Source organism: Eretmochelys imbricata, chromosome 11 (assembly GCF_965152235.1).
Source record: "Eretmochelys imbricata isolate rEreImb1 chromosome 11, rEreImb1.hap1, whole genome shotgun sequence".
Taxonomy (NCBI): Eukaryota; Metazoa; Chordata; order Testudines; family Cheloniidae; genus Eretmochelys; species Eretmochelys imbricata.
The window spans coordinates 28,236,182-28,261,979 of record NC_135582.1 but is presented as its reverse complement, the minus strand read 5'-3'; the positions used below and the strand labels follow the sequence as shown (position 1 = coordinate 28,261,979).

The following is a 25,798-nucleotide window of genomic DNA, read 5'->3' as shown; positions in this document are numbered from 1 at the left end:
AATGTGCTCAGTTTACAAGGGCATGCCTTGGAAACTAAACCAGGGATCTGAGAATCAATCTGGGCTTTTTCTTGCTAACACATCATCACTAGTCATAAAGATTCTGCAAGCCAAAATTTGAACTCTTACCCTTGTGCAACCCTATATATGTAAATAACAGCGGCTGGAACTTACTTAATAATTCTCTTGATGTGTGAGCCAGAATAGATGTCCCCCTTCAGGCAGCAGCCCAATAAATTTCTCCTCTCCTTCCCTCTTCTTTCTCTCCCTCCCCTCCTAAGGGCAACATCCCTCTTGTCCTTCTTAGGGTTGTCTGGAGACTGTCACATTAACAGGGAGGGGATTTCCATGCAGCTTTCTCTTCACATGGGACAGACAGCTCCTACCCTGCTGACAGTGCTGTGTGCAGAGCTTCCTTCTCTGGAGCAGGGAGTTGTCCCTGTGATGAGTGAAGAGAATGCTGATCACTGTGTTCTCCCTGCAGACACAGATGTGTGAGAGACCATTGTGTGATGCAGCAATGTAAAACGATGTATAATTATGATGTGGTATGAGATACATTAGTTGATTGCAGAAATTCTCAGGAGTAGCAACCCTTCTATAGTCTTTGTATAGAAAAGATGTATTGTTTGGTGGATAAAATAGGTCTGGGAGTCAAGATAGCTGTGCTTTCTTCCTTGTTTTGACTTGCTGGGTGGCCTCCTGTCTCTTAGTTTATCCATATCTGAAATGGGCATACTCACCTATATCACATAGGTGTCCAGTGACTGAATTCATTTTGTCAAAATGCTTTGATCAAGATCCTTGGATAAAAGCTGCTACATAAGTGCAAAATATTATTGTAATGCTAGCGTGTGGGTTCTTCCGTGAAGTGTTCAATACAGTGTGTGCTCATCTGAAACTCAGTGAAAAGCAGGGTTTCATTTTCCCTTCCTGAAGTTCTCGTTCTCTCTCCCTCAGAACATCATCTTTCCCTTAACTTAATGTAGGGAATGAAAAAAGGAAAGTTAAACCTTGTTAAGATGGTTCCAGCTGTCCGTGCATGGTGCCTGTCTCACAGCTTTATAAAGAACAAGAGATCACCACATATCCTTTCTTCTCAGTGTTCTTTTGAGGCTTCAAGACACTGGCAGTTGTAACAAATGAGGTCTTTATTTTCTTCTTCCTTGCCCTCTGAGTCTCGAGATTTTTCACATCTCACTCGATAACACCCTTTCTTGCCTAGCGAAGTTAGATTTCACCTAGCTTCCTTTATTCTTTTAGTTTCTGCATTTTTCTTTTGCAAGCAGCTCTTGGCTTTTTTTGGACAGTGTTTGCTGCCCTTTTTTCCTCCTCCACTTGCTGTGCTCCCGCAGATCTGCTGCTCACTCAAAGTACCAGGCTTTTTTATTTTTTAAGAACAAATGAGAGGCGACATTGTTAAAGATATTTGAGAATTTCTTTTATCTGCATTTCTAAAACTCAGCTCAACACTTCCTTGTTTCACAAATGTTCCACTTTCCCAATTATCCAGTTTTTGCTCAGCTTCTTTAATTCAGAAGGTACCAATGTACCTAATGGATGAATTCCTGGCAATAAATTGCATATATCTGAATGTACTCAAAAACTTTCCAGTCTGTTATGTGTTTGCATTTTACAGATAAGGATAGGAAATATAGGGGGACTTTTATTTATTTATTTATTTATTTATTTATTTATTTATAGGAGTTAGGGGAACTTTATTCATGCCTTCTGTTGGCATGAGTATAGTTCAGTGGTAATAAATTATGGCTTTGCAGTATACGCAGCCATAAATGGCTGCTGTGATAAAATACTGAAGATGGGTCAATCATTTAATCAACTGCAGAAGTTATTTCATTATTACACATCAAGTCATAATGTCAACAGGGTGGTTAAGGTATGTGCTGCCTGTTTCACTGGCGCACAGCTAGTGGCATGGCTAAGAGACATAACTGAGATCTGGGGTTTAATGGAGGTTTGGGCCTGACTTTAGAAGTGTGGAGCACGTACAGTGCCCTACCAGGAAGATCTTTTCTTATAGTTTCATTGTACTGGAAAGATGAGTGTTTAGTATTTCTATACAGGTAGAGTCACCCTTTTCAGATTGAGTTACACTATGAGATATGCTATAACTAGAATGTGAGGCTCCTTGTAAGTATAAGGAATATATTCAGAAAAATAACAGTGAGTTTTCTTCTATGGAAAAAGAATGGGTTTGTATATACAGCACACAGGGTGCCCAGATGTCCTGATTTTATAGGGACAGTCCCAATATTTGGGGCTTGGTCTTATCATAGGACTGGAAGGGACGTCAAGAGGTCATCTAGTCCAGTCCCCTGCACTCATGGCAGTACTAAGTATTCTAGACCATTCCTGACAGGTGTTTGTCTAACCTGCTCTTAAAAATCTCCAATGATGGAGATTCCGCAACCTCCCTAGGTAATTTATTCCAGTGCTTACCTACCCAGTTTTTCCTAATGTCCAACCTAAACCTCCCCTGCTGCAATTTAAGCCCATTGCTTCTTGTCCTATCCTCAGAGGTTAAGAAGAACAATGTTTCTCCCTCTTCCTTGTAACAACCTTTTATGTACTTGAAAACTGTTATCATGTCCCCTCTCAGTTTTCTGTTCTCTAGACTAGACAAACCCAGTTTTTTCAAAAAGACAAGGAGTACTTGTGGCACCTTAGAGACTAACCAATTTATTTGAGCATAACCTTTCGTGAGCTACAGCTCACTTCATCGCATGCATACTGTGTAAAGTGTAGAAGATCATGCTTTGTGTGTATATAAAAAGATCTTCTACACTTTCCACAGTATGCATCCGATGAAGTGAGCTGTAGCTCTCAAAAGCTTATGCTCAAATAAATTGGTTAGTCTCTAAGGTGCCACAAGTACTCCTTGTCTTCTTGTGAATACAGACTAACAGGGCTGTTACTCTGAAACCAGTTTTTTCAGTCTTCCCTCACAGATCATGTTTTCTAGACCTTTAATCATTTTGGTTGCTTTTCGCTGGACTTTCTCCAGTTTGTCTACGTCTTTCCTGAAATGTGATGTCCAGAACTGGACACAGCACTCCAGTTGAGGCCTAATCAGTGCGTAGTAGAGTGGAAGAATTACTTCTCCTGTCTTGCTTACAACGCTACTGCTAATACATCCCAGAATGCTGTTTGCTTTTTTTTTTTTTTTTTTTTTGCAGCAGTCTTGCACTGTTGACTCATATTTAGCTTGTGATCCACTATGACCCCCAGATCCCTTTCCACGGTACTCCTTCCTTGGCAGTCATTATCCATTTTGTATGTGTGCAACTGATTGTTCCTTCCTAAATGGAGTACTTTGCATTTGTCCTTATTGAATGTCATCCTATTTACTTCAGACCATTTCTCCAGTTTGTCCAGATCATTTTGAATTTTAACCCTATCCTCCAAAGCATTTGCAACCCCTCCCAGCTTGGTATCGTCCATAAGCTTTATAAGTGCACTCTCTATGCCATTATCTAAATCATAGGTGCCTATTACCCTGCACCCTCTGTCCCAGTTTTTCACACTTGCTGTCTGGTCACCCTAACAGCACAGGACTGGGAGCTAGGCTGTGCATGGATCTTCCATAGGGGCACACAGATGGTAGTGGATGGGAGGGGCCTATTAAACTCTTCCTCCCTCCCTTTCCCCCTCCCTGTTCCATCCAAACTTCAATGAGGCATATGTTATCTGAAAGGAAGAGGTAAGAAACTCCCTCCCTGTGGCTGGCCAGCAGTTGGCCAGGCACGGAGTAGAGTATGCCTGTGGGATGGTGCATGATGTATTTCCCTTCATCCCCCAGAGCTCTACCTGGGGTGATGCAGCTCTGCATAGCTGCCAGTGTAAGTTAATACCTTCAAGGCACAATCTGCCCGAAAGTATTATTGTCCAGTGATATAATAATGATATAGCATTGTAATAAGCATTAGAACAGAGGAGGGAAAATGTGTTAGTGAGTAAGGGAAATAGGAAATTACTGTCAAGAGCATATGATATACGTTATCCTAGCTGTTAGTGTTTAAACGGTTAATATTTCTGTGGTTCTTGTATGTTCCTCCTTCTGCAGGCTAAGACTCCAATCATTCAAATAGAGGAGATGAAAGAATAAGTACTCTGTGGTGGTGTTTGCCTCAGAAGTGAACATCTTTATCTTAGATGGCAGTAATGCAGTTTATGTCATTTCAGTCATGTGATAGTGAAACTGTTGAGTGATAAAAAAGGATATCAGCATGTGTAGTTTAGCAGCAGAATGACAAGCTACAGGCAGGTTACATTGTCCAGCTCTAGGTAATGTCAGAAACTGCTTCTTATAGTTAAGAAGGATAATACTTGATGTCCCTTTGTTAGTGTAAGCAGATGGTAATTGAAAGGTGTTTCATATTTACAAGGTTGTGACCCCATACTGAGCTAAGTAAACTCAGAGTTAGGAGGCCAAAGGTGTTAGAGCAGGATACTGTTATTACAGAACTAACAGGAAGCGCTGTCAACTTATTATCATGAAACTAATTGGGCTAACAATATTACTCATTTAGAATGAGCTCTTCCCTCAGCAAAATGAAGTTGTTGTGGGATGGTGAGTTTTGAGAGTAGGGATTAGTTTAGTATGGACCCATTCCTAATATGCTTATTCAGACCAAATACTTTTTGAAGTTAGAATATTTGGCCTCTTTAAGGTGCTTAAAAGTAGGTCCTATATGGTTACAGAAAGCTACCATATGCCTGTGAATCAGTAACTGTATAAAATCCCTGCACTCTGCAGAAACCATTCCATGATATCAATATTTATTGTTCAAGCCTTTGGTAAAGCTACTGACAGCTGGAGGAATTACCAGCTGCACATGAAACTAAAAGTGTTTGTATGCCCGATTAATCATGAATGGCTGTATTCAATAGGAAGAAATGTTTTCTGATTTTTGCACAGCGGAAGTCCCAAAAAATGAAAGCCACCTGATAACTTGCATTGAATTCAACCCTAAGTGGCTCATAATATCCAGCCTTCTTTCCGTAATCTGTATACTGGCCTAGAAATGAAATTTCAATTTCTTTCTGTGTGGAAGTTTAGTATTTCATGTCCGGGCTCTGATAACTAAAACAAAGCAACTCTGTTAGTTTCTCTTTGTAGTTCCAATGGAAATTCGAGATAGAAAAGACTTAGAGGTATTAGGTTAGATTGTCAACTCTTAGGGGCAGGGACCATCTTTTTGGTCTGCGTTTGTACAGCACCTAGCACATTGGGGTCCTGGTCCATGATTAGGGTCCCTAGGTGCTACAATAATAAGTAAATGATATCAGTTATCACCATACAAAATTCCTTTCCAACTCATGCAGGATTGTACCATACTGTATATTATTTTAGTACTTTGATTTGGTATTAGTGACATAACCAGCAATAAACAAAGGACTGGAGGAAACGTTGTGTCCATTTTATTGTGACTCTTACATGGTCTGAACAGGAAGAATCCAACTCATACAGCCACCCCAGTTCATAGAGTCCTGGACCAGAAATGGTACATTTTGGCAAATTTCGCCTGGTATATTTACTTTTCTTTTCCTCCTTTCCTTATATTAAAGGACTGAACAAAAAAGTGGGGGAGAGGGGTTTGAACTTGTTTCTCAAATGAACCTCATTCTATTATTGACTACAGTAGTTGGATTCTCTTGCCTGTCCCTCTACCACATGATGTTTTCACTATAGGGTCTTCTGTGATACACACAGTACATTTGGTGTCAGTTATCTCCTCCTGTTCCTTCTATTTCAGACTGGATTAAGAGAGGGAGAATTTTATTAAAACCTTCACTCTGGGTTCCTCCCTTCTTCTGTATAATTAATTCGGGAGCAATGCCATAACTTTCTGATGAGACCAAGTCAATGATTAAGCATTTCAGTACCAGCCCAAAATTTGAGCCATGAATCTCTTGGAGTAAACTCAGCCCAAGTTGCAAGTGAATCTAGGCCCATTTATGGCTTTAGATGGAAACCAGGCAAAACTCTCTTGTTTTGGCTGGGTTTTGCTCTGAGCTTCAAGGTCTGTTTGATTCAAGAAACAGCGTGAGAATGAACCCACATGAACTGAAACTGGGGGTGGGGGTGGGGGAAGGGTTTGTGTTTTAACCCTGTAAATCAAACCCAGTGAGTTTCAGCTAGGCTTTCCTAAGCCTTTCATTTACTCTCTAGACCAGCTTAAGGTATAGCATTGATGGGCTTTATAAGAAGTGTCTTTGAGATGCTGCCTGGCCAAAAGAGACTGAGAATCTTTTCATGAGGGTCAGAGAGAAAAATTCCTTACTTATATAAACATGAGGTGTCTGTAGTTAATCTTAAGAAATCCTTGTGGTTGGACTAGATGTGTTATGCATACTGTTTTTTATTTTAATATTATTTTTTATCCTCCTCTCAGTTCTTAATTAATTAATTTTGGTTTTAATTCAGTCTGAATTATTAAAACCAATTAAAACAAAAGTCTTGAGTCTGAGGCTTTTGTTTTGGGAATTTCAGCCAGACAGTCCCAAAGAAATGAAACAACCCTTCTAACCCTAAGGAGAGAGAGAGAGAGTGTAAAGGGAGGATGCCTGCAACCTATCCACACTCAGGATTCCCTGTCATAAAAGGTCCTGGACTAGGGAGTCCTCTCCCATTGGGAGTGTCACTATCAGGGTTTCTGTCGGATGCATGCCTGTGAAATGTCTGTAGGTCACTGAAGATGAGAAAGGATTTGTGTATTACAGTAGTGCATAAGAACCCCAATCGGAGATCGACTCCTCATTTAACTTGGCACAGTACAAGCACTTAGAGCTTTCGGAAGCCACATCCAGTCCTTGTCTAGAAGAAAGCTCTTCATGGTATAGGGTATTTGAGAGTGACGGGGAAGAACAGGGAAATGTGTGTGGAACCTTGAAGCACTGCGGAGGGCATTGAGGAGGATGCTGAGGGAGGGAGAGCACTCCAAAGAAGGACTCTGCATAGCAAAAAGCTGGATGCCTGTGAGTTTTGTGGGCTTAGTTATAGAGTTCGAGGGCTACTCAAGAACAGGAAGTCTCTCTGCATCATGCTTGTGGAGCTTTGGGGTTTAGCAGGACCCAGTGTCGAGTGCAAAGGCACATGTCTCCCCATACATCTATATATAAACCTGCTGACCTTGTCCTGAAGTGTCTGGAACCCATAGCTCCCTTCTGCACTTTTCTAAGTTCTTCCTAAACACAGTGGTTTACACCCCAACCCCCACTTTTAACACAAAAACTGGTCATATGGCTGTTTGGGAAAGGGTCTGAGGACACAAGCCACATGTACTTCTGAGGTGGTGCTATAGCAGTCATATTTCACCCTAATAATACAGGGACCACCTCAGCTACCATTTAACGCCATTAACTCAGTGTGTTTTACAATGGATGTGGATTCCTTCCCACATCCCAAAGGCAGAGCCTGAGCCCTAGGAGGGGAAAGAGAGATTCTGGCTGCTGCCAGATATGCGGTAGTGTGAATGGGTGGTTGGAGGAGCAGGCTGGGCTGAGCCTCTAACCATTTCTGGATCTCAGACAGTCACTTAGACCAGGTGCACTTCCCCCCGTTTCCCTTCTCAGAGCCATGTGGGGGCAGGAATGCTACTCCACCACCCTCTCCAAGGTGGAACTCTCGGAGGAGAAAAGAGGTCTCTCGTTGGTGTCAGAGATGTAGGTGGAAGGTGGCGAGGGCAAAGAACCTCCAGGGGGGTAGACTCAGTCTCTACCTAGCCACTCCCTGGATATTGTCATTGACACTGTTCGTTTGAAAGCTCTCTGGGACAAGGACTTTGTCTTCCTACATGCTATACAATGCATTGCATGTTCTGGCTGCTACCGAAATACAAGTAATAAATAGTAATTATCTGGTGGTCTATGTGGCATCACTCAGGCTGCATTGAATTGTTTGAAGCCACTATATTCAGCATCAAGACAGGACCCTGGGAACTGGGTCTGCCATGATTCATGGGTGCTGAAACTCAGCCATGAGATGCTAGATGTTTGCTTGGAGGTGGAATATTTAGGAGGGGTAGATTAAGGATTCACTTTGGGGGAGGAACTCAGGGGAAGAGCAGGGAGAGAGTCAGTGCAGGAGGGACTGATGATTTAAAAGTGTCCCAAATTTTTCTTGGCTCTGGCCTCTGACCATATTAAGACTCCAGCTGATCACACAGAATAATTAATTGTCTGGAGGTATACTGCCTGCTACCTGAAACTTCCTTTAAGGAAGTATTGGCATTTTAGCCCTTTGGGGTTTCAGAGTTGAGCTCTCTTTTACCAGGGACCTTATTGCTAAGTCACTCCTAACAACAGCTACTTTCACGTTGGAGACTGGGGGAGGGGAGAAAAAAAAGTTGGCTTCCCCCTTAAACGGCATGTATGCTTTATTAAAGGTTGTGAGTGGTGAGGCCATTTTCTGTGGGGCTGTTTGCTCAATGTCTGTTTATTTCTGGATAGAGAGATTCACTCAAAATGTCCTTCTTAACAATTCTGTAGTGTCCACAAGAATAGGACTCCCACAATGAGAAGATGCAGCTCTATTGTCTGTTGCACTCTCTTGCTGTATATAAAAGGCTGAATCAAAAATGAAACCAAAAATCACTTGATGCTCCCCAGTCAGACAAAAAGCTCTCTCCCTTCCTTAGCGAACTTGAAAATCACTTTATGAGGCCTTCTGCAGGCAGGGCTTCGGAAATGTGTGGAGCAGAATGCTTCCTGGCTCTACACACAGCTTGCCTTTCTGAGGGATTGCATATTTTTTGGAGCAGTTCAATGGAATGGTAGCTAAACCACGCTCATTACATGGGAGATAATATCATTTATGAGGGACAGGTGTTCAGATGTGTGTGATATTTGTGGCACTCTGAATTTGAAACAGTTTATTCTTGGCACCATTGTGATCTTTATTCTGTTCCTTTTACGGACGATATTCTTCTCCTGTCTCCTATAAGAGGTCGGAAGGCTGCATTCTCTTCTTCCCATACGAACCCCAAAATCATGGGGGCCAGTGGAGGGAGTGCAAGCTAGCCAGAGGTGTGCATGTATGTTCAGCAGAGGGGCACTCATTATATACCCCTAACTGCAGAAACATTATTTAATTCACCATCCTTGGTATCACTTCAAATCCCAGTGTTTTTTATCTCTCTTGTAAAGATGAACTATAACAATTGATCCAATACGGTGGTAGAGGAGAACAAAAGAGGGGGAAGGTAATTAATGAAAAGAAAAATGAGCTCATCCACAAAAGCAGGAAATAAAACTGCTATCAAAAAGATATTAAATGAGCCGTACAATCCAGGAGAGATTATAGCTCTGTTGAAACCTTTTCAGATTGTTAAAACTGGAATGTTCACAACAGCTATTGTGTGTGGTTTATCTTCACAAAGAAGTTGGGTGTCTCATAGGGTTGCCAATTTTAGTTGGACATATTCCTGGAGATTTCATCACATGACATAAACTTTAATTAAAGATTAATCTTTAATTTCTGGAGGCTCCAGGACAATCCTGGAGGACTGGCAACCCTATGTGGTCTCAAGGGGAGGTAGACAACAAAGTGATATGGCAGTTCCTATGGTAACTGCTCCTTGCATAGTGTGTACCAGGTTAATAAATTATATACATTCTAGGTAATTTGTTGGCATTGACTCTCAAAGTTCCTTAACCCCAATAAGGGACCTTTAATTTATGTATTCTTTGCTTTGTATTTTGAAAGGCAAATATTCAGTTCTTATCTGTGCACAAGGCTCACTATAGAAGGAATAATTTTGAGGCCTCCCTGCCATGTAAAATTATGGATGTGTGCTGTACAACCAGCTAGCTGATTCATCCAAAAATATCTGCTGGCTGACAGAGGCTATATAATATAAATTAAAAAAAAAAATTAAAAGGTCCTTTGATGCAGTGTCAGGGTACAGAGAGAGAGAGTGAGAATGGATTCAAGAGTTTTGAACTTCTTTCTTTTTTGGACTAGCACTTTGTGTTGACGTAATTTGCTTTTCACTCTGTGGTCATGTAGGCAGTTACTCTCTCCCACCCATGAGGGCAAAAAACCAAAACAAATAAATCCCACAAACAAACTATATATTTTTTTGTTTTGCAGTGTTAAAAGCTGTTTGAGCTGGTGACTGGGCCTTGAAGATTATTATAATTATTTGATTTATTTACCATTTTTATTATAGTAATGTCAGCAGCTATAATCAAACTCAGAGCCCCATTATTCTGGGTACTGTACAAATATAAAGTGCAGGACAATCCCTGTCCCCAGAAGATCCCAGTATAAATAGAGACAAGATAAAGGGTGTGGTATACAAAGGGAATGGAGATGCAAGACATGGGTGAGCTTATTAGGAACACCAAGGGTGGTACTGAAATGAAATGGATCACTTGCATGAGTAAATGCTCCCCAGTATGAGTGAGGTTTCATGATCTGAGTCGCAGCAGAAGACTGGGAGTCAGGCCTACTTTTTAATTTTTTTGACTGTCACTAACTATTTGGTCATGTTTCTGCCCTATATAGTGTTAGCACTTTGGGCATGAGCACACAGTACGCTGAAGAATACATATTTTTGTTACTCGCCTTTGGTTGGTGCCTCTACCTTTCCCTCCCATCCCTATAGTAATGAAGCATTTTCTCATTTGAAACTTCTTTCTTCTGATTCATCATCACCTAACTTGTATTCCTGGGATTGAGGAATTATTATTATTTGGCACATTATTGTTTGGCACATCTGTGTGGAGTGGGGTCATAAATGTGACTGTAACACTCTCTGATCTGCCGTTGTCCAACCACCAACCAGTATTGAGGAACAACTGAGAGCAGCCTCGTGGTACTGGTTGGTATGGTTAAGCTGGCTTTAAGACTGCTTTGTGCTGCCAGAGCAGTGCAAATCAGCCCTAGCATGGCATACTACTGCAAGCACTGGAAACTGCCCCCAGCATGTATAACTGTTTCATGAAGTTACCAGGCAATCCATATGGAGCCATGAAAAATCAGACCCATAGGATGCGATTGTCTAGGTAAACCCCTGTATTTCTACATTCGCTACACCACCATCCACAGATTCTCAGCTCAGCTTCCATGTGCTCTTTTGATTTGTGTCATCTCTGTGACGTGCGCTGTACTCTGTTCTTACCCACTTCCCAATGAACAAAAGATTTAAAAGGAAAATCACATGGTTGAAAAGGGCATGGATGATGATCAATGTCGGCCATTCCTGGTGAGTGGTGTTGGCCCTGTCTTCGGCCTTGGGCTTACCAGGGTCTGGTGCATTCTTGTTGCATTAAATTATGCTGTTTAGGGCTCCAACATCTTGGAAGGAAGCCAGTTCCTACCACCATAAATTGTAAATGTTTATTATATCTTTTGATTTAATATCTGAAGACTGTGATATTTTTTCCCCTTTCTGCTGCCATTGAGCATTTGTTGCATGTACAGTAATAGTAGTAATGTTTAGCAGTGATATAGTGCTTTACATCTTCCAAGTGTTTTACAGACATTAACTAAGTGGCTGTTACCTTTGTCTGTAACATAGTTGGCCACATGTTCAAAATTCCATTGTTCTCCTCTCCTCTTCTCCAAGAGCTTTAAACAATCAAGACACTGGAACTGAGGATAGTCTACTGATGCCTTTTGATTGATTATGAGAAAAACATTGTTATATTTCCCTTAGTGCTAAGATTTAAAATTGAGGGTCAAATCTTGCCTTCAGATGCACAGAATGACGGGAGTAGCTGGGAGCCACAATGCAGATAGGCAGAATACCTCTTTGGTGCTTTAATACCTTAAGGTAGTATGTCTGGGGAAAGCCCTGAGATGCACTACATCCAAAAGGAGGCTGTAAGAAGAGCAGCGTGTCTCGCTCCCAAGCCAATACAGGGCATATACATCAGGAGCTAGTGGTAGTCTTCAGCAGATTGGTTCAGTTTTTGCCAGCTCAAAGTTTTAGAAGGGACAGGCTCATCTCCTGGCAGAGGCCTGTCCTTCACTGTCAGGATACACACCTTCCCTTTTTGCTGATTCTTCCAATTCTTCTCTTTCTGACTGTGCTTGCTGGCCAGTGACAAAGAAGGCTTTGGCCTTAGAAAAATAATGACTTCTTTGACCCAATGAAATCATAGCTGAAAAAATTATTAGTATATCTGGTCAGAACATTTTTGTCTAAATGAAATGTTCATTGTGTTTTGTTGGTAGGAGTGAGACAGGCTGTTCCTCTCAAGAGCGTGGTGGGTAGAGCACTGGCCTGGGATGTGGGAGAGCCTGGTGGAAGTCCCTGTTCTGCTTGATTCAGAATGATATGGGATGAAATCTGCTGTGTATCAGGTAGAGCAGGGATTTGAACGTGGGTTTCCCACATGCCTGGCCAGTGCTCTAACCACAAGCTTATAGAACACACACGAACCCCTCTCCCCTGAAATTTGACACATTTTCTTTGTGAAAATGTTACTAATGGGTTTTTTCCAATGCAGAATGAAAACAAGCTTTGAAACCTTGAAAGTTGCTGCAAAACTGAATTGTCATCCTCCAGTCGTTTCTACTCATTAGTTCATATTGGGCCAAATTCGACTCTGAGATGCATGTAATCTGCTCCTGCCTGTGCCATGCCTTGATACCATGGTGATGGGCATATTATAAATGGATTAGATAGTGTCAGGGTGCATCCCTCTGTGGCTTATTACCTTTACCAGATGATACTAACAAGTAGGAGTTCACATCTCTTTCAAAATGTATTAAATTAAATAGGAAATAAGAATATTCACAGCTACAAAAGAAAGAGTAAAAACTTACATGTGATACCTTCCCTCATACTTCATAAACCAACCAGCAGCTGTCGCAGAGTAGGGAGAAAATTCCCCTCCAAAGGCACAGTATTGCATCATTGTCCATGGGGGTGAAGGGTTGAGGTGGTATGGCTATTACGAATTCCTCTGTCATGTATGATATTGGCTGAAGTCAAAGACAAGCTACTGGAGCAAGCGGACCAAAAGTGGACAAAGCCCTGGCTGGGATGATTTAATTGGGTATGGGTCCTGCTTTTGAGCAGGGGGTTGGACTAGATGACCTCCTGAGGTCCCTTCCAACCCTGATATTCTGTGACCACTGGTCTAAGCTGCTCTAGCACTTCTTAAAACTGTTCCCATCTAGACAGTGAGTTACAGACATTACTGAAAACTTCAACATATGTAAGGTTTAGGAGGGGAATATTTTCTGTGGGGGTTCCTTCTCTTTGAGAGGCACTTCCATCTCGCTACTACAGGAAGCACAAATAAATGGAATATACAATGAATATATTTCCATTCTTGATGGAGCAGGAGTGGAGCCATTTTCTACTCCTTGTATCCTATCAACACCACCACCAACAAAATCCCAGTTATTTACTTTTATTATCAGAAACCAGTAGTTTCATCCATTTGGAGAAGGCCTGTGTCCAAAATATCCCTGTCAGGAACTTCAGGCGGCTGGAGAAGCCCACTCTTAGATATATGCTAATAAGAATGAAGAATTGATTTTGTTCTGGTTTGGTTGTCAGTATGACTTAAGGATCTGAAAACGAGTAACAAAGGGAGGCTGAGAATATACCTTTAAGTAAGTGAATGGCTTTATTGTCCAGCTATATAAAACTGCCAATGCCTCTTGCTACGGCTGGTAATACAATGTAAGGTTTGATTTGTGTATTATGGGCCAGATCCTCAGCCCCACTAAGTCCCCTTTCTGACACTTGGAAGCTAGGGATGTCTGGTGTTGGAGAAAACCTTGGCTGGGATACAGTCAGCTCTCCCATCCTCTCCCACCCCATTCCAAAAGGTGAGTTAGAGTTGAGAGGGGGATGGAAGGAGGCACAACCAGATCTTGCTGTACTCCAGAGATCTCTGCCTGTGTAAAGGCCGCTCTAAATTGCACTGAGAGACAAACTGTTGACCCCCAATAGGGTGGCAGGGAAGTGGAGAGAACCCACCTATGGCTTCTCCCCAGGTGCACCACGCAAACATAAGATGTACCTGATGATTCAGGCCTATGCCAGTACAATATCCTGGAGCATGTTAATTACTGTGGCTACAGAGAAGACTGTATGTGATAGCAGAGGGAATGGCAACTTAACCATGTCTACATGAAACACTCCATACTCCAAACAATGTAGTACAGTCTTTGAAAGGTCTGAAGCTGGAGGGGAAATAGTAAGATGCTACAGAGAATCAGTACCACAAAGTACTTTTTTTCGCTCTAGTTTTCAAATAGGCCTATAATGCAGTGTTGCCAACTCTCACAACATTACTTGCGAGTCTTGCCATATTTGATGTTTTTCCTCAAGTCCCAGCCGCTGGAGTCATATGATTACATGAGAATCTCCGCTTTTATCTACACAAAAGTAAGTTTCTAATCCTTGCGGATGCAGAGAGAGGCTACAAAATGGGAAGCCTAAAAGCTCAATATAGAAGGCAAATCAACCCTCCCAAATATATATTTTTTAAAATCCCATGATTTTTATTCCAGTCTCAGGATTTTGGAATCCTTGGGGTTGGTAGTACTACAAACTCAACTTCTGACTTTTTGCTGACAATCACATACTCAAATAACTTTGTCATAAAATATGCCCCAAATGATTTTCAGGTGCAATCAGGTATTTATGTGTCTGGGCACTTATTTTCCCACAATTATTTGCTCCCTTAGACTTGCAGCTTCAGTTATTGTGGGTGCGAAAACACAGGCACCCAGCTCAAAGTCTGCCTTTGAATATCAGCCCATGTGTTACTTCAGTAGACAGGATCACTGGACAAATGCTGTGATTTCCAGACAGAGATGCAGATATGTTTTATGCCATAGTTGCTTTGTTTTTAACTTAAGTAGCTAGCTGACTGTCTAATATATGTCCTTAAAATATTGGGTCTACAGCCTAAGTTGTTACAATCAGTTTGTTCCAAAACTTCGTCATCGTGTTTCTTTAAATCTCACACCTTTGAATATCCCTTTGGGTATGTCTGATACTCGCATCAGAGCATACCTGACTGAATGCTGCTGTACTTACGTGGAATTTATGATGAGAGTTCTGAGAATTACTGTTGATTTAACCTCGGTCTCTACTTATTTTACTTGTCTAAGATCACTGCCAAATACAGTTATGCTGTTAAATAGCTTCAGACACGAAAATATACTGAAATGACATCACCATAGAATAAATAGGATATTATTTATCATAGCAGTGAAGATCAGTTTTTAAAAGGCTTTTTTAATGTACTTGTATCTGAATTGATTGAGTCATGAGTTAATTTAAAACTCTTGTAAAAAATTGTGATGAGACAAAATAGTCATCCATTTGACAAAAATAGATTTTTAATGGCTTTCCTGGATGAGAAGATGATTTTTTTCAGTTTGCTACTGAAAATGTGATCACTTAGAAATGTGATCTGTACTTATTGGCCAACACTTCACTAAATACAGAAGATCCAGTTAATTAATGCTTCTCTCATATAAAATTCTATAATATTTTACAGCGATGGTCACAAACAGCGTGGTGCAGAGTTCCTGTGGGGCTTTTGATCGTTAGTGTACGGTACTAGATCCAGCTTCTGCATGGAGATCTGCATGGATAGATTCTTATGCAGTCCTGTTGACTTAATTGCTTTCTCATGGATTCAAGGATGGTTTTGTTTGTATGATTAGGGTCCTAGCGTTGTGCTTTTCTGAACTCAGAAATGTGCAAAATATGTAGATATAAAAATGTGTTCGTGAGACTAAATTATGCCATTTACATATGGGTTTGTACTCTAAACTTTATATATTATGTGCTGATATTTAAAGTATTAATTGCCATTGCATTCAAGTTTGTAATACAGAACCTCAAACATTTGTAATTGTGCAAAGCTACACATGGTGTGTCATAACCATGCAGAATCTGTAACTGAAATAAAATTAACCGCTGCTATTGCTGGGTGCTAATACATTAAACCAACTGCAAATTAATCAAATGCCAAACCAAATAGTACCTGATTCTGAATAACTGGAGTCAGTGGGAGATTGGGAATTTCATTGGGCACAGGATCAAGTGCAGAAAGAGGAAGGAAGTTTGGTAGCAAAGGCATTACTCACCTAAACAAGGATAAAAATAGACATTCCTCCTGTTCGGGAAATGGAATGGTCATGTGCATATCCTTACCATGGGAGATTTACTTGACTGTAGGACCAAATCCTAGAGCTTAGCATTTTGCAGGATCTGGCCACTCCAAAAATAATTTTAACGTGTCTTTTTGACATCCTTTTTAGAACTGAGGCACATCTTTATTCAAATGAAGAGTCATGCAAGTAGAATTGAGCTCTAATTTTGCTAGGCATCTGGGGTCTATTTTGGTTTTTAGATTAATAATATTTGCACTTTGTACATTCTTTTGTCTTTCTTACAAAATCAGGCCCCTATCCCGCAATTGGATCCATGAAGGCATTAAGGTACATTTGTGCTGATCTAATTGCAGAATCAGGACCTCAATGTCGAGTTGCTTATTATAAAGGGGAGTGTAAAAACACTACTGGTTGTAGATTGTGCCACCCATCCTGAATAGTGACTTGAACAAGACATCTTACTGTACAGTATATCCTGTTTCTCCCCCTTGCAGACTGATGTATACCCCTTCTGGTTCATGTATCATCCCTATCTTATGTCATTGCATAGGATGCATTTGGATTTATGTGTTCCATTGTCAAATAACTTCTAATAGTATGTTCTGGCATTTGGCCACTTTCGCTTCTTGATTCACGAATGTTTGTGTTTAGGTATGATGCATAGAATAATTCTGAGTGCTGCTGGGTACTGAGTAAAGTACTTATATATCACTAATATATTTACACAGAGAAGTGATTTTTAACTGAGCCATATAATAATCTGATTCTATCTGATGTGATGTAACCTTTGATGGAGAGCTGATCTTTAATCTAAGGCTATCACACAGGATTTAAATATTGTAATAGGTTGTTGTGCTGTGCCCAGTGCTGATTGCCTTATGATGCATACCCATCAGAGAGACTAAAATACTGCACATGTTCTGAGAAAGAGAGAGATTTCCTTTGGAATTTTGTGTTTTTCAGAAAAATAAAAAACTATAAAACCACTTAAATTCCTAACTATATCCTGTACAATTTCCTATCAGAAATAATACAAAAAATCTACATAACAAAATTCAGGAAAGAAACACTTGAGCAATGTTTTGTGAATTTGGCTTGGATTCTTCTAAGCAGCATATAATTTCTCTTAACGATGTGCTCTTCTTTCTAGGGATCAGCAGATTCATACACAAGCAGACCATCAGATTCTGATGTATCTTTGGAAGAGGACAGAGAAGCAATCCGCCAGGAGAGAGAACAGCAAGCAGCTATTCAGCTTGAAAGGGCAAAGGTGAATTCTTCTTTTCAGCTTTAATAATAGCAAAGTTATATGGCATTTGGTTCCATGTCAACCTTTGCATAGTGTTAGAATTCATTCTACAGGTTTATAATGGTGATCATAGAATTTGAAAATAGCTTGTCAACCAATACAAGATGCTAGAAGGGGAAATACCAAATATTTTCACAAAGAAGATACTACCTAAAACATAGAGCCAAATCCTGCTGTCACACCCATGCAACCTTGTGTGTGTTGGTAGGTCCTACATGTGTAAATGAGAGTGGAATTTGACTCTCTTACTTACGGAAAGAAAAGGAGAACAACATAAGAGACTTCTACCACATTTTCATAGCAATGTGCTTGACAGTTTTTTGAATTTGTATTTGGTACAGGTGGTCACCCTACAGATGAGCTGTGGATGGACTGGATGTAAATATAATGGGACAAATACTGCCCTCTGATGTGTGTACATGAGTGCCATTCATTTCAATTGCCATTGTACCAATATAGTCAGATATAGGATTTTGACCCAGTGGCTGCAAATTAGTCCTTTTTTTTGTTTCTCAAAATGTTGGTTACTTGATTCACCCTGTGAAGAAAGGGGCTGCAGATGACAAATGTTCTGACAGAGCGGTCAGGCATTCAGATACTTCAGTGATGGTGGTGACAGTAAAATAAATTGGGGGTATGGATAGATACATTCCGGAGGGATTTTTCAGCAGTGGAAAGCAGGCAGTGTTTTCAGGGCCACACTTTTCCAGGGGTTCTTGAAGGAGGCCAACTTCAGAGAATAGTTGGGACCCTGCTGGGAGAGGCTTGTTAAAAATGATACACTTTCTATGGGGTTTTAGACTGTCCTACAGAATTTAATAGAAAATTCTATCCCTTCTATAGATGATTTTAAAAAGCTTGTAGAAAGGCTCTCTCGTTTTCTATTAAGTTCTATACATTTTTGGATTAATTCCTATAACACCTATTACATTTCTGTAGAACCTTCCTAGTTTCATTCCTATTAAATTCCATAGGACTTTTCCATAGGTCTGAATCAGCATATCTCCCTGTGGCTCTGGCCACCCCACTGTCTTGGTCAGCTTCACATACTTTTGAGGAAGTTTTAGGCAACCCTTGGCCCCCCCAGCAGAAAGGATTTTGTAGGTACCTTGTGATGCTGTGTTCCTCACAAATGTCTTGCTACTCAGGGCATACAGCCCATTTTACACCAGCAGGAATTAGTCAGAATACTAGAGTACTTTGTAGCCTACATCTTATGTAGGATCCAGAGTACTTTGTAGCCTACATCTTAAGTAAGATCTTCCATCACATTTCATGCCTTAGGACAGAAAAGAATCTCTGCAAAGGAAGAATTTTCTGACCTAGTGTACCACACTCCACTGGATGCATTGTAGAGGGAGGAATTACCTTCCTTTGAATTATCCTACAAGGGGATTGATACCGATGGATCAATTCTCTTTTGTAACAAATCACATGGCTCAAATTTGAACCTGATGTAAGCAAGCACAACTCCATTGACTTGTGTGGAGTTGTGTCCGCTTACATTAGGTCTGAATTTGGGTGTATGTGCCAATGCACAACTAGTAAATTTTTAATTTGATACAGCACACTAACTCTTGAATCTAAAAAGTACAAGAACACTTCTGTAATATGCTTGTGACATGTTTTTTTTTGTTCCTAGTCTAAACCTGTAGCGTTTGCAGTTAAGACTAATGTGAGTTACTGTGGCGCACTGGATGAAGATGTTCCTGTCCCAAGCACTGCCATCTCTTTTGATGCCAAGGACTTTTTGCACATTAAAGAGGTAACTACAGCATGCAATTATTCCTCTGACCTGCCAACAACTAAAACCTAAGCAGTCAGATATGAGCCACGCAAGACAAAAAGGAAAGCTGAATAGCAGCCAGCATTACACAGAGCATCTGTTTGATTAGCAATAACATCCAGGATCATTCATCCTTATCAGGATTCCAGTGCCATGAAGCTGTATCTTGTACTATTAAGAATTTGAAGCTACTAATTCATTGTCAGGTCTTAAAAGCATGGAAGGGAAATCATGTCTTTGTAGATTTTTAAAACCACTTGAACTTGATGGATATAGATTTTGTTCTTCACTAAAGCAGTGAGATTGAGACCGGTAGTAGATAGCCAGAGAAAGGACACCTTGAGCCAAACAGTGGAATTATACTGGCTTACACCAGGTCTGCAGGTAGCCACCTAGGGAGGGCCTGTAGAAGAGGACCTAGAATAAGAGAGTAAGAAGAAGCATCTGTAGGAAAGCTTTCTGCCTTGGGACATAGGGTTCATCTACACAACAAATGGCAGAGTCCCAGAGCCTGGGTCAACTCATTCAGGCTCACGGGGCTCAGGCTTCTGCACTAAAAACAGTTGTGTAGATGTTGCAGCTTTGGCTGGAGCTGGTTACTGCCTGCACTTCACAGCCCGATCTGCAACATCTACACACCTATTTTTAGCATGGTAGCCTCAGCCCTGCAAGCTTGAGTGAGTAGATCTGGGCTCTGAAGCTCAGTGCCAATCACTGTGTAGATGTATGGGGAGAGACTGAAAGAAATGAGACCTCAGAGCAGAGAGGGGAGCTAAGGTGTAGGGGCACCGTCCTAAAATGCTAACTAGAGAGAAAATCATTTTTACTGTATGTTGAAGATATTTCCTGCAAATTTTCTCTGGGCTTCCTAAAGTGAACCCACAACATGTGCATGTGCAACATGTTGTTTTGCACACACACATGCAGGTTTAGAACTTGCAAAACAAGATTGATCCATATATTCTGTGGGTTGATTTTTAGGGGGCCTGATACCACTTCAGCTCAGGAGCCTTTTGAGGTTTTCCCATCTATGCTTTACAGTCCTGCGATTTTTGAAATTTCTCTTATCAAACAGCTCCTAGTTGTAATCCCTTGGAATTTACTAGAATGGCAATTCTCCCTTCTCCTTCCAATACACAAATATTGTCATTGTATTTTATGAATTTGCAAAACAAATTCTAATATAGCCCATTTTATTGTTGATGCAAAACATTATATATGCAGAACTTTGTACATTTTCCAGCACAGATATTTTTACCTGTAACAATCCATCTAAAGATGCCAGAAGTTGTGGATGTTACTCTAAAATGGACAGCCAGGAACAAGATCAGTTTAAAAATGGTCGGCTGGTACTTTAGTTGGTGATTTATTTGTGAAATTCCCAGAAAGTAGGGTCTTGCAGTTCAGCCTACAGTTTCTGAAACGAATTCTTTGCATCAGTCACCACTGCAGAGGATGTTGGGAAGACACCCACATAAGAGCTATTTTTTGGGTGACAGATCTGAAGTACTGTCCCAGATTGATGTGTCAGTAGAAGAGGGTTTAGTACGAATTGATAAACTAAACAGTAATAAGTCACCAGGACCAGATGGTATTTGCCCAAGAGTTCTGAAGAAACTCAAATATGAAATTGCCGAACTACTAACTCTGGTATGTTACCTATCACTTAAATCACCTCTGTCCTAGAGGATTGGCAGGTAATTAATGTAATGTCAATTTTTAAAAAGAGCTTCAGAGGAGATCCTGGAAATTACAGGCCAGTGAGCCTAAGTTCAGTACTGGGAAAACTGGTAGAAACAGAACTTTCAGACACACAGATCAACACAATTTGTTGGGGAAGAGTGGAACAGTCAACCTGGCTTTTGTCTGAGACAAGATACTGGGCTATGTTTTTAAACTAGCATATTATAATAGTATATAACAAGTTTTTCTGCGGTTTTCATTATCCTTTGTTTGGAAAGTGAGGAAAAATATACTTTTGCTAGGAAGTTATTGAGGCCGAACTTTCAAATTTGAGAGCCTAAAGTTGGGCCCCTAAATAAGTGGTCTGATTTTTTTTTTTTAATTGGTCCTGAGCCGGTGCAGATCTCATTGACTTCAAATAGGAGCTTTAGAATGTGTTTATTTAGTTGCCCAAGAACGAATTTAAGTCCCTGAGAGTTTGGGGCCAGGGAACTGATAATTTAGAGAGATAGGGGTATACTTGGCTTCCTCACTCATTTTGCAAACAAATCTTTGACTTATTTTTTTCTGAAAGTATTAAAATGGGATTGATACATTCTGGCTTTAATTATGTATAACCTCTCTAGGAAAACAAATATTCCTTTTGAAATATGGTGCCAAGAGTTCTTGACAAAAAATAATTTCAGTTTTTTAAAAAATTACAAAATTGCTAAAACATATAATCTGCTCAATTTACAAGGACCTAAATGAGGAGAACAAATTGTAAATCTTTAAAAGGGCTTGCTTAAAAAGTCCTGTTACCAGACAGTTGCAACAAACCTTTTGTCTTTATGGCATCACTCTTTATATCACTGTAGTTTAGATTGGGCCAAACTTTCAATTAAATTAACCTAATGTTAACAAAAGTTAAAAATACATTTCTTAAAGCATGGTTTTATTGTATTAAAGTCTCTGGAAGTAAAATTTCTTAACTTAAATTTCTTAACTGAATTAAAAAATATATCCAAGTGGTTTAGCTGTTTCTAGAGTATAGGACTGCAAGTAAACTGAAGTCAAGACAGAGGAAAGATGGTCCAGTGATTAGGGTGTTAGATAATAGACCAGTCTCCCAAACTACCATTACCCTTGACACCAGTTTGCATATTTGTTGATGGTGTCAGCAGAAAAGTCATTCCTGGACGTAGAGAGTGAATATAGAGTTTGACACTCCATGTCAAGGCTGAAAAAGTTCAGAGAGAAACCTGTACTGACACAGCTTGGGCTGTACCTGTTCTGTGGGCACATACAAGTCTTCAGTCTTGAGAGCTCTCAGTATGACATCTTTTCCTGCTGACTCTTCTAAATGCACACAATTTGGCCAATACTCAGCTTTCAGCAGGAATGCAGGCCTTCAAAGGGTAATGTGGAGTTAAAGACTGTAGATAACACATAGCTCAGAGCTAGTTAGGACAGGTGGCATTTGTGAGTGAAGTCAATAATCTGTCTGCATTACAGAAATATAATAACGACTGGTGGATAGGAAGGCTGGTTAAAGAGGGCTGTGAGATTGGCTTCATTCCAAGCCCACTTAGGCTGGAGAATATCCGAATTCAGCAGGAGCAGAAGAGAGGACGTTTCCATGGAGGGTAAGACTGTCCTTAGCCATTTCAAAACACAACAAACACTGGGCAATATTAGTGAAGTTCAGCTGATTTGTTTTAGTGTATTCCTCAATCTTCACCTGTCTAAAAATGGTTTTGTATTCATATACCAAAATGGATAGCGGGTTAAAATATACACGTTTGCAGAAAGTAGCAGGCATCCTAGATCTCTCATGTCTCTGATGTTGAATACGAGGGACAGGAAAACTACAGGGATAAACTTTGAAAAATGAGTCCTACAGGATGGGGACTAAAGTGTGGAGGGTTCTGGAGGACAAGCAGTCTGAGCCCATGCAGGGTTAGAGCAGATCAGTGATCACTCATGGGCCCTAAGATTTTCTCTCATACTATTTTCATTCTGACTCACCAGTAAATTGGCATGTTGGGAACAGCACAGATACAGTTAGTGTTGCAGCACTCCTATCTCCTTGCAACCCTTTCTTTAAGACAGACTGCACTCTGGCTGGCTCCACTGCTTCTCACCTCAGATTGTCTCTCCACTTTCATCCCCAGCCTGTCTTCTCCTTACCTCCCCACCCCTCTTGGCTAACACAGGGTTGAGGACAGGCCTGAGAACCACAGCTCTGACAGTTAATCACTGTGAGGCCTGACTACTGTGTGTGAACATGTCACCATCCACTGACTAAATACACAGACAACAGACTTACTTTAATGCCATTGTGGAACTCCTACTAATACTAATGAGATGGTGCAGATAATGATACTTTTAGATAATTGATTGTAAAGGAAAGAAAGGTGAGATGATTGAATCTAGCCATAATAGATGGCAAAAGTGAGGAGCATAATTTAGCCTATAAAGTAATGGCAGGGAATTGCCATACTAATTTACTTAATCAAGCTCAGGAATCATTTCAAGAGTAAACTGTCTGGGGAAATGTTTCTAGAATAATTGAAAACATCAACTCTGATTTATCCAAATTGCTTTTACAGCTTGAAATAGCTGAGTGTTAGCCCTTGCGCCTTGATGTTTGGAGAGGGAGGTACCTAACTGGGATGGATGCACAGTAAAAGAGAATATCAGATTATGGGAATCTGTGTAGGTGAATCTCTTTTGTATCACTGGGGCCAAGTGATGGAACTCACCCTTCTCTGATCATATGACTGCGTGGTGAATTAAGAAGAGGCATATGGGATGTAATTTCTCCTCCTCCCAACCTTTAGGCAGTCCATGGGACAGCAGTGCAGCATCTCTGAGGCTGGAATAGGAGTTGTAGGGCCTTGTGAGTTCACTCTCAGAATACTTTGTGCTAATGGGCACTCTTTGTAATGCTGTAGGAAATCAAGTGGAAATTCTTCTTCAAGTCTTGGAGAAATGGTGTCTGGCACATTTAGAGCTACACCCACTTCCACAGGTGAATTTTGGATTTTATATAAAGAAAACTATTACTGTTTCTTAAACTTACCTTAAAGTTGCAAATAAAATAAAGGGCTTCTCCACACCCTCTTATTACTAATTTATAAATATATCCCATAGATAAATGCTTATTTGTTCAAACCTTCCCCAAAATAATTGGAGGAGAAAAAAATATTTGCTTCTAAACGTATCAGTCATGTAGAGAGCTGGAGAAAAGAACCAGAAAAGCTGGCAGACTCCCTCAGAAGAGTAGTGACTAATACTGATCAGAAAGGAGATGCAGAAATACAAATCAAAAGTGCATTGACAGAATTATCTTTGTTTGCAAATCTTGTGGCTATCGCGTTATGCGCAGTATGCATGTTAATTAAGTTCTTGTTTTTGGTCTTTTAGCAAAACAGAAACAAAAAGTGGTAAGTGTATTTTGCTATATAGTTTCTACAGTTTACATGCTGAGTCTGTTTTCGATTATGTGCTGATGGGACATTTTCTTCTTTCAGACGGAACATGTTCCTCCTTATGACGTAGTGCCATCCATGAGGCCTGTTGTGTTAGTTGGCCCATCTCTGAAAGGTTATGAGGTATCTATTCTAGTTAGTTACAGTTGATTACTATTTTCTAGTCTGCTACAAAGTATTATACGTTCGCTTTGTAGTCCTTCCTGATTTGATTGCAGTAGCTACAAGCAATCTTTAACTGTAGGAAATTATATGTATGTATGTGTCCAAAGGCCTTGTCTACATGCAGATATTGCACTGGTTTAACATAACTCAGCCTTTAGAACAAGTTAGTTAAACTGGTGCAATAGGCTGTGTCGATACTTTTATTCTGATTTATCTTAAACTGAATCCTAGTAGATTTATGCTAAATCCAAATAAGCCTGGTTTAAATAAGTGTGGCTACACAGCCTTTTGCCCTCATTTGACTAAAGCAGTTTAACATCACATCTTAAGTTAAACCAGTGCAACTTTCTCATGTGACCTTAGTTAAACAAGTGCAAGTTCTGTGTGGAGACAAGACCTAACTGAGGCTAGACTAGCTGCAGCATTGGTCTGCTCCAGTGTGGTAATTTCTACATTCCTACTCCAGGCGCTAATCTTGTGAACCCATCACTATTTCTGAAGTGTGTGGGGTGTTCTGTTTTTTTAAAGTTATTGCATAGAAATTTGAGGCTGAAGAGAATCCTAACCCACCTAAACCATCACCCTGTATTCAGCATAACAATATGTTCAGCAAAGCCTCACTAATATGCACAGATAACCAGGACATTCATTATTAAATTCTGCAAATTAGCAAGTAAGATCCAGATTTAGGAAAGCATTTGAACACATGCTTAACTTTTAAGCACAGGTGTAAGTCCATCCTATTTAGCAAAGCAGCGTTAGTATGTGCTGAAAGTTAAGCACATAAAGTGCTTTGCTGAATTGGGTCAAAAAGGAATATGAACATATAATCAGTTACACTTCATTTAGTTTAATGAATGTTGATAATACTTCACAGCATATGAGTAAAAGTATTTGTAATATATTTTATAGAAGTAGTGAAGTATGAGTAATATGACAGTATGGTGCTATTATTAGTGCAGCGCCCCGCTCTTAAATCAGGTTTTTTTGGGTGAGAATTATTGTATTTGCAGATTAGCAAAGTGAGAATTAGAAAGGCTCGACTGAATCTCATTTTCTAATATCTGCCTTTTAATTACATGGTCGCTTTCCCCTCAAGGGGTAAAAATTCTTCCTTGGCGTAACTGAATTGACTTCAGTGGTGCTGCAGCCTAAATGAATTTGGTCAAAGGACTCTCAAATATTGGAGGGGTTTTGTTTGCTGGTTTAAGTATACAACATGCTACAAATTAGACACAGAGAATCTCCCTTGGAAAAAA

At 40.3% G+C, this 25,798-nt stretch overlaps 1 protein-coding gene across 1 annotated transcript in view; it reads left to right on the top strand.

The window, feature by feature from the left end:
* CACNB4 (calcium voltage-gated channel auxiliary subunit beta 4) overlaps window positions 1-25,798 on the top strand; it is a 188,887-nt gene that overhangs the window by 121,621 nt on the left and 41,468 nt on the right. Inside the window, exons 3-8 of the mRNA XM_077829777.1 lie at window positions 17,274-17,393; window positions 19,075-19,197; window positions 22,396-22,526; window positions 23,838-23,914; window positions 24,310-24,329; window positions 24,417-24,497. Of these exons, the coding sequence (XP_077685903.1) occupies window positions 17,274-17,393; window positions 19,075-19,197; window positions 22,396-22,526; window positions 23,838-23,914; window positions 24,310-24,329; window positions 24,417-24,497 (552 nt within the window). The remainder of the gene's footprint in view (window positions 1-17,273; window positions 17,394-19,074; window positions 19,198-22,395; window positions 22,527-23,837; window positions 23,915-24,309; window positions 24,330-24,416; window positions 24,498-25,798) is intronic.